This window comes from Podarcis cretensis, assembly GCF_951804945.1.
Source record: "Podarcis cretensis genome assembly, chromosome: 5".
NCBI lineage: Eukaryota > Metazoa > Chordata > Lepidosauria > Squamata > Lacertidae > Podarcis > Podarcis cretensis.
The window spans coordinates 56,504,646-56,519,507 of NC_137174.1; the positions used below are offsets into that span (position 1 = coordinate 56,504,646).

The window sequence follows — 14,862 nt, forward strand, 5'->3', positions numbered from 1 at the left end:
TATAATCTTTACTCTGTGTATTTGTAGATGCTCCATAATGGTGTGTTTTGGTTGTGTGTTCTACCAGCTATATAATCCATGGGCTAGAAAAATAGAATGTACTTGGAAGGAGTTGCAGGAACTGTGGATTCAGATTTCTGAGTTGCTTTGGGAGCAGCCATCTCCTACTCCTTCAGTCTCTTCCCTCTCTCTTTCTCTCTCTCCCCCCAGTGCAATGTATTTGGTTAATTGGCAGTTTGCTCAATGTGCTGGCTGTTCTGCAGGCTTCTAGTTTATAGGAAACATGTTCCAGAGGGTTGACTGTTGTTTCCGTTCCTCGAGGCGTGGCTTCAAAGCCAGGGATGTTTGAATAGGACTGAGAAGAGGAGCCCGAAGGACATCTGGGAGGGAAAGCAAAAAAAAGCAAAACCCAAAACCAAACCAGTGCCCGACCAGAGTAGGTTTAGTTTGTTCAGATTGAAAAGTGTGTCAGTTGCTTCCATCGCCTTGTTGGAGCTTACTGGCTAAGAATATTTGTAGGATAAGAGCTGTATATGGATGGGGGATGTTCAAGGAACACCTGGATGCTTCAGGAAGTGGCGTCGGCAGTTTGGTAGGATTGTGTTCTACTTGCCTTCTTGTGAAACAGTATTTCCAGTGTTGTTGGTAGAACTGTTTGAGATGCAAAATGGTACTGAATGAATGCTGACAGCATTGTGTAGCTTTTATGATGAGCTATATTGTAAAGCTGCACATGAATAAACTGTTGTATTTTGTATGTGGTTGCTATGGCTTCTGTTAAAGCAGGCACCCCCAAACTTGGGACTACAATTCCTATCATCCCTGACCACTGGTCCTGTTAGCTAGGGGTGATGGGAGTTGTAGCCCCCAAAAAGCTGGAGGGCTGAGTTTGGGGATGCCTGTGTTTAAGAAACAAATATATTGGATTATAGGATAACATTGCCTGAATATCAGCTGCACAGTAGAAGTTTTGTGGTGCTGCTTCCTGTGCTCTCTTGACTCATTTAATACTAAGCAAGCTGGCATGTCCAACTGGGTTTTTTTTTTCTAATTTAGGAAGCTGTTTGGAATGTTAGAATGAGATGCCTGTATTAAGCCTCCCCTATACAAGTTTTTGTAAGTTGATAGCTTATATTGTACTTGCAGAATTCTTAATAATTAAATTCCATTTGTATTCAGTTTTCCACACAAAAATTATGCCCAATGTGGTATAGTTTGCTGGCTGCGTTTCATAACTAGATACTGAGAAGAAGAATGATTTATCAAATGCTTTACAGTACAAGGCTGTGATTTCAAGGGTTTTCAACTTGAGTTCTATGTATTTTGTTAAACTGTGTACCTCCTAGCTAGCCCATAATGATTACTGACCATGCTGGCTCAAGCTAATGGGAGCTGTGCTCTCCTGGTACCTTGAACTACCAGTTCCCTGTCTTCCAATTAACATTTGTGACTCTGTGTTTTGGGGCTTATCCACACTTATCTTTTGCTCTGTTCTTTCCAGGCATAGGTCCATGATTAAAAGCTCTGTGTCTGAGCGGGCTTTTTTTGGGGGGGGGGGTGTTTTGTTTGCCATGGAGCTTTACCTGCGAAAACCCTTAGCACTTGGTCAAAGCAAACATCAAACTGGGGGGGGGGGGGGTTTGGCAGATTGTCATTTGCTCCAATTGAGCTTTAAAAAGTGGGGGGAACTCCAAAGCAAAAAACAAAAAAACACTCAGACATGGAGCTTTTACGCACAGACAGTGCCTGGAAAGAACAGAAAAAAGGTAAGTGTGGATAAGCCCTATGTTTTGTTGGTAGTATGCTGGTAGTTCAGGACAAACAGTCTAAGATACAGTGCATGAAGTACAGTATGTAGTTTTTGAAGAGCTGTGTCTGTAAGGAATGGACCCCCTCTTTCTGATCAGAACACTTATTCCTTTCCTGGAAGCTTTTCCTAGATATGCCTTGCATGTTTTTTTTTTGTGCTGCTTTCATAAAACATGAGACCAAAAAGGTTGCCTTTATTTTATTTAAAAATCTATATGAAGTTCTTTCTAGTGAAGCTGCTTAGTTCCATGACGGAAAGCCAGCCCCTGTGATTCATGCAGATTTTTGAATCCTCTGTCTGTAGCAAGGCAGAAGACTTCTAGTTGCTTGTTGCAGGAAGCTGTTCCAGGCAGCTCTCTCATAAAACGATGAGGCACTGTTGATGCAGCCATTCTTAAAAAAGCGACGCCAGATTGAAGAACGCATTCCCACTTGAGCCCAGTTGATGGGAAATGTTTCCAGGAGGAACTGAAAAAGCATCTTTCAAAGTGGCATTATTGGTAGCGGTGCTGTGGGTTGCCTGTTACAAGCAAACTGGCAAGCGTACAAGGGTTTTCCTGCCAGTCACTTCCTATGAATGGCTCTGGTGTTATGAGGCATATTGTACAATACTTACAGCTCATAGGCTAATAGGCTGCCGACCGTTGGTTTGCAAAGGTTAACATGCCTGGCTAATGATAGTTCTGTGTGATCTGTCAGGATTGAAGGAATATTTCCTTCATGACTAAAATACACAGACCTTCTTCCCCCAATTTCTGCCTGAGTTTCTCTTATTCTGTTCTGCTGTTTTACTTGTATCTGGAATGCAGTTTATGTCAAGAGAACAGACTCAAATTCTGCTTGTATTGAGAACATTGGAAGACCTGGGATAAAAGACAGTGAATTCCTTACAGGTTTGGGGTGGGATTTCTCAACATCTCTGAAGAATTGGGCACCTCTTGTATCTTTGCTGGTCCAGGTTTGAAAAAATAAGAGGCATTCTGAAGCAGCAGTGCCCTGTTCTGTTGTCATTTGAACTCTTGCATTGTAGAAAAAATTACCTCTTCAGTCTGCTGTATTCCACCACTACCCGTACTCTAACTCAACTTGGTGAAGGGGGACCTTGCTTAGTGGCAGAGAAGTCACACCTGTGTGAGCAACTAGGTGCAGTGAGAAATGACACAATTATTTTCTTTCAGGCAGAATGGCTGTCACACCTTAGTATGTGGATTGACTTATAACTTGTGTCAGATCCAGAATAAATACAATCCCCTTCATGTTGGTAACTCTGTCAGTATCTCTGGTATCATTATTGTAACAAAACGTTAATGTACAATGTAAAAACTTTGTACAAAGCACTGCAGCAATTTGCATCAGTGAAGGGTGCTGACATGTATGTTTGCTAAGTAGTTGCTTAGAAAGGTTTGTACATTATTTGGGTCTCCCTCCTTCTGCAAAAAAGGCAAGGGGGGAACTCAGCAACCCTTTGTGACAAACGACTAGATGCTTGCTAACAACACACCTGTGAAACCTGCCCAACCTGTGCAGCGTGACTTCTAACTAGAGAGACTCCCAATTCCTTGCATTGTTCTACTATGACCAGGAAACAAAAGCCAGAATGAGGCCCATACTGCTGTAAGGGGAAAATCAAAGTGGAGCAGGCTTGATTCCCAGTGTCCAGGAATCCACAAAAGCGCTTGCCATGGGCACTGTGGCAACTAACCCTCGCAACTCCATGAGTGTCTCTGATGGAAGGAAAAGAATTACATTTAGGCAGCCCAGAGTCCGAATGCAGGCCTCTCTGTCTGGCCCTTGTGACTCTCCCCAGGCCATGCTCCTTGTCAGCCATACTCTTCAGCCCTGTTCAGGGAAGTTTTTAATCTGTGATATTTTAGTGTATTTTTGGTTTTTATGGAAGCCGCCCAGATTGGCTGGGGAGACCCAGCCAGATGGGCGGGGTACAAATAATAAATTATTATTATTATTATTATTATTATTATTATTATTATTATTCTTCACCCACTTTGAGTACTTCTGCTTGGGCGCGATGCGTCCTTATACCATGATGGTGCCCTTTGCTTGGCTATATGGAGTGAAGTGGGGAGATGTGAAGAAATATGATTCTTGCATGGCGGGAATGAGCATGGGTGAGAATTGCATATGTTGCTCTACCCACTACCCACAAGTGCCCCTCCACCACCACCAAAGGTTGCATTCGACTTGGGCTGATCTTGTACTGTTCTTTGGTACAAATTACGAGTAGAATTCAGGAAGTAGACCAGTTGCTTTGGAGGAGTTGCTGCCGTTCAGACGCAGTGGTTTGTCTAATTACAAGACAGCATTGTGTGATCTCAAACTTTTCCCCTCCCTTCAGGCTTGGCACCATTACCTTTCTCTTCAGCTCAAGTAGCCGCTTTCTGAAACATTGCCTGGAAGAGCTTTAAAAAGAGGAACGTTTGAAATGCTGGACTGGGCTTCAGGATCTGGACGGAATGCCTGTCGCAGACGAAGGTTCCTTTTTAGCTTTTCCCAGAATTATACTCTTAACAGCCTCCATCTGGCCCTGTCTGATGTGGGAGAAATCTACCACAACTGGCATTGGTAAACATTGCATTGAATCAAGGTCCAAAACAGTAAATTCCTGGCTGCCCCTGGGATTTGATCCCCAGTTCCATTGACTTTTTTTTTTAAAAGTAACTCTGAAAAGTGTTCTGTTTTGTCTTTTTTGCACTATGGGGAGGAGTTGTAGCTGAATGGTAGAGCTGCTGTGCTACATACAGAAGGTCCCTGGTTCAATCCCCCAACATCGCCAGGTAGGGCTGGGAAAGGTTTCTGCCTGAGCACTGCCAATCATTGTAGAGCACTGATCCTCAACTGGTGGGTCATGGCCAGATCCAAGGTGGGTCACAGCAGAAGCACTACTGCCCTGCAAATATATGGTAAAAGGTTAAGAAATGGGTCCCCAAAGGCATGTTTGGGTTAACAGTGGGTGCTGGACCTGAGAAGGTTGAAGATACCTGGTGCAGACAATGCTGAGATGGACGGATGTATAAGGCAGTCTCCTGTGTTCTTGTATAGTGACACAAAGTCAGCAATTGCCAAAGTAGCTTTCAGAGTGTCCAGCTCCACTTTAGCACATAGTATGTATATTCAGGCAACTGATTTGGCAAGAGAGGAAGAGCATGAAAGGAATATGTATTCCAGTATGAAATACCGGTGGGAACAAAGCTGTTCAGGGAAGTGTTTGCTCTTCCTTCAGTTTTGCTTCCTGTGGAATGGGAGTAAAAGTGGTGTTCTCTAAATGCCTCCATAAACAGGACTTGTCTGTTGTTTCTATGCATTATCTCACCATTTAGGATGGTTACTTCTTTTCAGTGCTTCTAGAGAATGGAACATACAAAACTGTCTTGTGCCAGGTCAGACTGTCCATCTAACACAGTATTGTCTACTCTGACTCTTCAAGGTCTTGGGCAGGGGTCTTTCAGATCACCTGATCATTTCTGGATGGAACCTGGGACCTTCTGCATGCAATACCACTGAGCTGTTGCCCGGACGTGGTTGAATTCCATAAATATTAAATGTATTACAGCAGGCACCCCCAAACTCTGCCCTCCATATGTTTTGGGACTACAACTCCCATCACCCCTAGCTAACAGGACCAGTGGTCAGGGATGATGGGAGTTGTAGTCCCAAAACATCTGGAGGGCCGACTTTGTGGATGCCTGTATTACAGAGATCTGAAACACGAATGTTATTTGCCTCATCAAATTTGGTGGTGACCCCTGCATATGGAAGGTTGGGAAGTCTTGCTGTGATTGTAGAAATCCTTATCTGGTGCAATGAATTAAGACCCATTTCTTTCTCACAGTGTTGTGTACAAGCGTGCAATACATTCAGGCTAGCACATTTCTCTGGAAACAAGTCCCATTTGAACTCGGTGAGACTTACTTCTGAGAGCACATGCATAGAATTTCAGGGTTGAAAGTAGCTTTATTTCTCTGAGCTGAAAATTTCTAGTTCATTGTGGAGAAAGACGGAAATGCTTTCCCTCCTCCGCATGATGATTCATGGGCTGTATTGTCCTCGCCAAACTCTTGCAGCCGGTTAAAGTATTTTCCAAAAAGGGGGAGGTGTGGCTTCTGCTGATACTGGAATGGTCTATGGTTGCAGTGTCCTTGCATAAAATAATGCTGCTAAGCTATAATAGGTAGGCTATAATAGGTAGCAACAGGGAAGGAAGGACAGACAAGGGTTTTAGAAAGTGGCTATAATTCATTCAAGGCAAAGGTGCAGAAATGCAGCCTTTCCATGTATATATTGAAAACTCAGGCTAAATCTGAAATACAACTGAATGAAAAATAAACAGGATTGAAGCAGAAAATAAATTACACTTCCTGTGGGGACAGTTCCTACTGGATATTCTCACGGAGCTAAGGTGTTGCCAGTAGGCAGATAACCTCTTGGTTCCATCATCTAATGCCAAGGAGGCAGTGGAAGTGGTAAATTAGTGTCTGGCATGAATTCAGTAGCAGATAGGAGTTTATAAGCTGAAACTTAATTCAGACAAGATAGAAGTACTGTTAGTCAAGAATGCTGCTGAGGTGATTCAACCTGTTCTGGATAGATTCTCACTACCCTGCTAGAATTCTTTGAGAGTGTCAACAAGCTGATAGAGGTGATCCAGTCCACATTCTGTCCTTAGACTGTCAAAAAGATTTCGACACAGGAAGCAGAGAGCATTGAGATCTCTCACTGGAAGATGTAGAAAGAAGAGTCCCCCAGAACTGGTATTGGGACCTGTGCTTTTTAACTTTTTTGTAAAGGATTTAGAGTCAGGGGTGAGTGATGAGGTAGCCATCTTTGCTGACAATGCCAAATTGTTTCAGGGTGGTTAAAGCAAAATGGGATTACGAAGAGCTCTAAAAGGATCTCTCCAACCAAATGAGTGGGAAGTAAAATGTTAGTACAATTCAATGTCCACAAATATGATTCACATTTGGACAAAAAAAACAACAACACAAAAAAACCTCCGAATTTCACAGATACACTCCTGGAGTCTGAATAGGAGTAACTTGGCTTTGGTCATCTATTCTTTGGAGCCTTTTATTTGGTTGTACCACAGCATTCTTATTTAAAATCTGTCAGGCTTCCTTTTTGCATCTCTTTCACTGGAAATTTTGATAGCGACCTAATTCTGCTGCCACTTTCTATGGGAAATCCCTTTTATACTCCTGCTGCTGTTCTAGATTTTTGCATTTAAGTTTTGGCTGGATTATGTTCTTTGTTGCCTTTGGAAAGTTTTTTAGTTGTACTTTAATTGAACATACTGCAGTTTTATGGTTATACTGTACACCACTCTGGGTACTCAGTCCTGTTTTCAAAAAGCATTGAACTTGACAGCCAGAGAGAATTGAAGTTTGTTATGAAGAGGAAACTGATAGGTTTTGCAGATCTTCTTGCCACTGGCTAAAAAGATCACTTTCCTCTATAAATAAATGAACATGTGTGTGATATGTTAATAAAGTTATGTTAATAAAAAAGCAAGCTTTTTTGTCTGTGGCCACACCATCTTTCCTGAATATTTTCCCCAAATCATACCTGTAGCTAGCAACATACAGCTTTGTTCCTTCTGTGTCATTATGCAGACTTTGCTGGCAAAACACAGTGAATTCATTATAGGAGCTATTATTAGTAGCAGATTTTAGCAAATACTCTGAAACTGGGAGTGGGGCAAAAATATTATGCATAGCTTCTTGGTCTATGTATCTATGTATGTAATACACAGAGAATGTCTGGCACAAATCCCAGTGATCAGTTGTGTTGTGCATTCTGCACGGTTGAAGGGAAATTACTGACTAGTGGTATGAGGGATTGCCTCCTATTGAACAGATCTGACAGCTTCCAATCTATTACACAAGTTGTAATGTATGTACTCACCCAATCAAACCTTCCAAAAATTCTGAACCAGTACTAAGTGTTCTTTAGGCAGTTATGGAGGAGAGGTGTTCTGAACAAGGAACATCCATTATGTTGTTTGAAGCTATTGTGTTCTGGAATTTGGTGCATCTTCTTAATTTCTCTAAAATGGAAAACATTACGTTCATTCTTAATCAATGTAGAACTTTTCAAGTGCAAATAATGAATGTCACATATCCCAGATATTCAAGTGGGATGGACTTGAGCTAAGAGAGCTTTCTCCTGGGTGAGGCTAGGCAGATGGGGTTTGTTTTCACATTTTGGAAGTGACTGATCACCGTGTTTTTGGAAGGAATGTTTTTCCAGGCTAGATTGGCCAATGACCCTGAATTCTTTTTGTAGCTAGGGGCATGGTTCATCTGTGTGAGTCTTAGTTCTGTTTTTCTAAACCTTTTCAGGCCATTGTACACATCACTGCTCTTCACTTGAGTTATGATGTAATCCTTCTGGCTATGGGGGGAGGTCAGCTTTACACACACACACACACACACACACACACACACACACATACACACACACTATTCGTGTTAGGAAGCCTTTTGAAATATACTCAGAGTCGCAAAGTGATTTCATGCTCTTTATTCAGCTCATAGTAGTGAGGAGGAATGAATGAAAGTCCCCTCAAAGTATCTGCTTTATATACATTATTTACACAATGGGCTGCACATGATTGGCTAATTCTGGAATTCTACTGTAAGCCAATCAGGTTGTGGATTCACTTATATCTGGAGCATGATTGGGTGGTTCCTGCCAACCAATCATACTGCTGCATTGTTCTAGGACCAATCAGACTGCTGCATTCTGAATCCTATTGTTCTAGGACCAATCAGACTGCTGCAATTTGGATCCTATTGTTCTAGGACCAATCAGATCGCTGCAGTTTGGATCCTAGTCAACTCAGTACATAACACCTTTGCTCTCTCTCATTTTTCTGTATGAGGTTGGGTGGACCAGGTGGCTACCCCACTAGTTATCCAACAACACATATCTGATTCTACAATGAGAGATGATTCAATTAATAATAATAATAATAATAATAATAATAATAATAATAATAAATAATAATAATAATAATAATAATAATAATAATAATAATAATAATAATTTATTATTTCTACCCTGTCCATCTGGCTGGGTTTCCCCAGCCACTCTGGGTGGCTTAAAATGTATATAAAAATGGTGAAACATCAGGCATTAAAAACTTCCCTAAACAGGGCTGCCTTCAGATGTCTTCTAAAAGTCAGATAGTGTTTATTTCCTTGACTACTGAGATGGCGCTCTGCCTGGTTCCCTGTAACCTCACCTGGACCTCAGTGTCTGGGCTGAACAATGGGGGTGGAGACGCTTCTTCAGGTATTCTGGACCGAGGCCATTTAGGGCTTTAAAGGTGAGCACCAACACTTTGAATTGTGCTTGGAAATGTACTGGGAGCCAGTGTAGGTCTTTCGGGATGTGTGAATTAGTGTAAGCAGAAGGGCAAGCCAGTCAGCTTATCTCTTCTAATGTATATAGACAAACAAGCAGAATGGATAGGGCATTCCGCTAGAGCTTGCTTAAGCAAAGTGATTTTTACACATTGAATGCATGTGAATTTGGACTTTGTTCTGCAGATTTGTTTTAAAATCCAATTAATAAAGGAAAAAGGTGGTGGCAGCAGGGGCATGAAGTTAGCCTGGTGTTGTGGCCCTCAAACTTTGATGCCTTTCAATGAAAGGAGTAAGATAGTCATATGAAGTACAGCAAAGAATATTATTCTGCTCAGTCACAACCAATGATGCAGTAGCCAGAGTGAACCTCATACTGTCTTTGCAGCATGCAGAGAGAACTTTACATAATACTCTGCAGATGTTATTGCAGAATAGTTGTAATAACGGATTGTGCTCAGCTCCTGCACAAAGAAAGGAATAAATGCAGGGCAGGGGCAGTTCCATGAATACATTTCTTCATTCTGGTTTTTGAAAGTGAAGTCTCTTAAGAAATGTATACAGTACAGGGTGTATATCCATCTGGCCAAGAGAGGGGTTTTTGCTTTATAGTACAACAATCTTGATTCCTTCTGTGTAGCTCTTGGCTTAGCATTTTTTCTCCTTCAGGTCTAGACAATTTGCTTAAGATGGAGTCTAAGGCAACTGCTTCAATGTTTCTTCCTTGAGAGCCCTTTTTTAGCTGGAGGGAGTGCTCTTGTAGTCAGATATTTCAGATTGTGGCAAAGGCACAGCCACCACTAGATCATAGGTTTCCAGTCTATGGCATGGATGCCAAAGTGATACAGGTAACTGGAGTTTGGGGCACACTTATGCAGGAGTTGAAGAGGGTCAGCCACGTTCCTGGCTATGACATAGTTTGTACTATATTTCTGTTTGCCACTCCCATGTGCATTGCTGGCTGTGCCCTATTTCGGTAGGATAGAACCAAAATAGCGCCAGTACAGAAGGAACTACTTATATATTGTAGTGTAGCCACACACACACACACACACACACATCCTTGAATTTGACTTGTGGCATAACTGCCAAAAAGGCTAACTAGCACTGCACATGTTCCAAAATGCAGCATCTCATCATACAAAAAACCTGAAGGCTGTGTTATCATTGTCCCAGTACACACAAATCCATGGCAGGTAGAAACCCAAAAGATGCAACTTCAGCACATTCTTAAGCTCCTTGAAAATGGAAACCTTGTTTGTCCCGAAGTGTTTGTTAAAAATGGTGGGTGGAATTTCACAGCTTCAATAAGAGTGCTCGTTTAAATTATGCAGCAGCAGGCTCTGGATCCATAAATACTCCATGCACATGTTTTGTATGCCTTTTGTACCTGGAAGACCTAACCTGTAAGAAAAATGAGTGCTGACCACAATGCGTATCTAGTTTGACTGGATTCTCGTGCTTTGCTATGTGCATAAGATCAGTTTGGGTCTCATGGGACTTATTTTTTCCTAATGGCTTACAGGATTTCAGCCATAAAGTTCAAATTATATTATCAACTACTGCCTTGAATACTTTATTTTTAACATAATTTGAAGGAAACTGGTGATGTGTGTTAATCAGTTTCACACGCAGTTGCTCCCAATTTCCCAACATCTTATTGCAAGTGTTTTGACTTTCACCCCCATTTCATAAAGGAAGGTTGGCTTACTTCTTGTATGTGGATATTTTATTGGTTACCTCCCAATCCAAACCATATTTGACCCAATTTTTTCAGCAGGTTCATAGCATTATGTGTTGTTAAATCCAGCACTCTCCTTTCCTTGTTATTTCATATATTTAATAGTGTCTTTTTTGGTGCATTTGAGTAAGAAACCTGACTTCAGCATGGTATGTTTACAACCATCCATGCTGCAATTGTCATGCAATCTAGACCTGCTGGATTTCCTTCTTTCAGACCAAAATTAAAAGTGCAGGAGCCTCGTCCTCTTCACCTGGTCACTCCTGACAACTGAATAGGAGTGAACAAGCAGAGTGCCTGGTAGGATTGGATAGCATTTACTGCTCTGTGAAAGTAGCCTTGACATCCCAGGGTGATGAAAGTAGATAATCATTTCACGCCTTAAAGTTAACTTGCATCCTATCTACAGAATCACTTTGGATCTAAGCAATGACTTGAGTGAGGCTGTGTACACACTCCCAATATATTCTGAATCCAGTGCACTCCCACTGCTGGTTTGTGAAGCCACATACACATGCCATTAGTCACAATCCACATCTATCCTATCCTCAAAATACTGCATTTTGATGCATTTGCCCCCAAACCAGTGTTGATCTGATTTGAAAATGTAAACCATATGAAAACATCCATGCCCCCTCTCTGCCCACTGTTGTGGACAGGCAGTGGATTGTTTGGAAGCACAAACAACTGTGTACAACAACATGCAAATGCTATTTTAAACAGAACAGGGGGGAAACAACCTCACTGTGTTTTAAGTTGGTAATTATACACAGCCAGACATTGAGCTTAATGGCTAGATGTGAGTTGGCAAGGAAAACAAGTTATCTCTGACTGATCCTTGCAGAATAACAATAACACTTCTAATAAATAAATTAAAGGAAGAGCTAATGGAGCCAGTTCATTCTCACGTGTGTGTATGTGTTGATATACAGTGGTACCTTGGTTTACAACCATAATCCGTTCCGGAGGTCCGGTTGTAAACCAAAACAGGTTGTAACCCAAGGCATGCTTTTCCCAATGGGGCCTCCCCCCCAAAAAATTGGTTGTAATAATAAAAAAATGGGTTGTAATCCAAAAAAAAGGGACACACACTTCCGGGTTTGACGTGGTTGTAATCCAAAATGGTTGCAAACCAAGGTACCACTGTACTACCCAATCAACTCTGTCTCCTGGTGGCCATGTGGACCTTCAAACTGCTTGGGCCAACACTTTTAAAACTTGGCACACCATTTTAACATTAGTTCCTGCTTTCCATCTATTTGCAAGTTGCACCTGAATTAAATCACTTCACCCAGCAGGGCTAACCCTAAGTGGAGCACAATGCAATATGATTGGGTGGGTTTTTGTTTGTTTGTTTCTATCAATGTGGAAGTTGGTATAGATGCTAAAGTAGATCTTCTTTGTTTTTGTTTTGTTTTTCCTAGACACCCCCCCCCCCCCCCGGGACCACCACCAAATATAGACTGTACAGGAAGGCAGGATATTGGCAAGGAAAGCTGTTGACAAGAGGCTGTGAAAGGATCAGGGAAGAGGGATGAAAGAAACTGGCAATTGGCAGTGGGAAGCGGGGGGGATAAGGTACAAGTTGATTGTGAAAGGAGAATGGGTGTGAAAGGAGAATGGGAGAAGAAATTACAGGAGATGGGTAACGATACTTTGAGAAGTATGTGAGGTTAGGAAAGAAAAATATGAAAGGCGAAGACTTCAGATGGACAACCCTACAACAACAACAACAACAACCGTAGCTGAATGAAGCCACAAACTGAAGGACTGGTGATTCCCCCCCCCCCCCGTTCCCCCTCTCTCTCCCCCCAAAACATAGATTTACTTAACACCATCAACATCCCCCCAGCCCCACACCCCCACAGAAATCCCCACCCCAACACCAGCCCAGACGACCTCAACCACATTCCCCACCACCCACACCTTCAACATTCCCATACTCCATACTAAGGAAAAACAACTCCTCCAACCTCAATAACACAACCCACAATCAGGCTAAAATCTGATACCCAACCAGCACTATGGTGGCACCAGAGCGTACCAGCACCCACACCCACACACCAACACACCAACAATGTTGCTCATAACATTGGCAACATTGCTCATGAACCTTATACTTGACAGCGACGTTACAGAGTCACTTCACACTGTCTCACTGATCTCCCCCTCTCGCAAACAACAGGGGGGACGGCCTGTCCTTGAACACGGCCTTCCACACCAGCTGAGACCTAGGACCAACCGGCTAAATGCCAGATGGCCCAAAATACCCCAAACAAACACCTATATGACTACATATAGGAAACTCTCTACAACTTACCCCCTACTCTTTAACCCAAATCTTACTCTAATCCCATTAGCCCCCCACCCACCACACCCTAGGTCAGCGCAACCCCACTGGTTCTTTAAACAACACGAAGAGAGAGACACAAGACAACCCGAACGGGTTGGCAGGGAATCGCCCCACATAATAGATAAGCAAGATGGCTAACCTAAAAGCAATTACATTAAACGTGAGGGGGCTGGGAAACCCCATCAAAAGAAAACGCATCACCTCATACATAAACACCATGAAACCACACATCACCTTCCTACAAGAAATACACAACCCACCCAAAGGCAGCAAACTCCTGAGCGACCCCCGCTTCAGTCAGCAGTGGGTCGCACGAGGCTCAGGGAAAGCTCGCGGTGTAGCCATAATACTCAGTAGAGACCTGAACTTCACTGCCACAACAGTCCTCAGGGACAAAAAAGGCAGATTCATTTTCGCTAAAGGGACACTAGATGGTAAAATCAAACTGACAATTGGCTCCATATATGCCCCAAACGCGAAACAATTAGAATTCTTCCAGAAGACACTAAACAAATTCCTCTCCTTCTCTGAAGGGGAAGCAATCCTAGGAGGGGACCTCAATCTAAATATGAAAGGTATATCCCTGAAAGATATCCACCCTACAACCCCATGGGCAACCTTCCTCCGAAGGAAACCCCCAACAACTAGGAACTCTTACAAGTTACTAAAAATGCTAAAAAACAGGGGTCTCTACGACATTTGGAGTGAGCAAAACCCGGGAGACATCAGCCATACATTCCAATCGGGACGTCATGATACAGTGTCCAGACTGGACAGCATTCTACTCACACAGGGTCTGATCCCCTCAGTGGAATCAACAAACATCGGTAACATTAAAATCACAGATCACGCCCCAGTAGAAGTCATCGTTAAAATAGGAGAAGGAACACAAACCACCCCATCATGGTCCTTCAGTCCCATCCTAACTACAAACAAACAAATTAGAGAGAGTCTCACAAAAACCCTCCAAAACTACTTCAAGGAAAACGATGTAGACAATATAACAACCCCCCTCCTATGGGACACAATGAAAGCGGTCACCAGAGGAGCTTGCATAAAAGAGAAAACATTCCTTAAAAAACAAACCTCCTCAAAAATTAGCAAAATAGAACAAGACATCACAGCCCTCACAACACGCTACAAACAAACAGGATCTAAAAAACTCCTCAAACTTATAGAACAAAAAAGGAGAGAACTAGACTCCCTAGAAATTAACAAAACAATGATCAGCATTCTATATTCTAAACAACGTTTCTATGAATATGGAGGGAAAAACTCCAGATTACTAGCAAATAGATGTAGGAAAAAAGCACTCAAAACAAGAATACACTGCATCACCAAAAAAGACGGCAACATAACATCCTCCCCTGAAGAAATAACCTCAGAATTTGCAGAATTCTACTCCAACCTATACACCTCCCATAACCCACCAGAGAAGGAAATCAGAACATTTCTAGCAGGACTGACCATGCCTACCCTAACTGATGAGGAACAGGAATTCATGGACAGCCCTATCACCCCAGAGGAAATAGATGTGGTCCTCAAAAACCTGAAACCACACAAAGCCCCAGGCCCAGACG

General features: G+C 42.4%; 1 protein-coding gene across 13 annotated transcripts in view; it reads left to right on the forward strand.

Moving 5' to 3' along the window:
* The window catches only part of SH3PXD2A (SH3 and PX domains 2A), a 259,361-nt gene that overhangs the window by 202,170 nt on the left and 42,329 nt on the right, over positions 1-14,862 (forward strand). Inside the window, exon 1 of one of the 13 annotated variants that reach the window (XM_079976074.1) lies at positions 397-592. The exons of the other annotated variants lie outside the window; for them this stretch is intronic. Coding sequence (XP_079832200.1) covers positions 538-592 — 55 coding nt within the window. The 5' untranslated portion in view covers positions 397-537. Of the gene's footprint in view, positions 1-396; positions 593-14,862 lie in introns of those variants that run through there. 13 annotated transcript variants of the gene reach the window in all.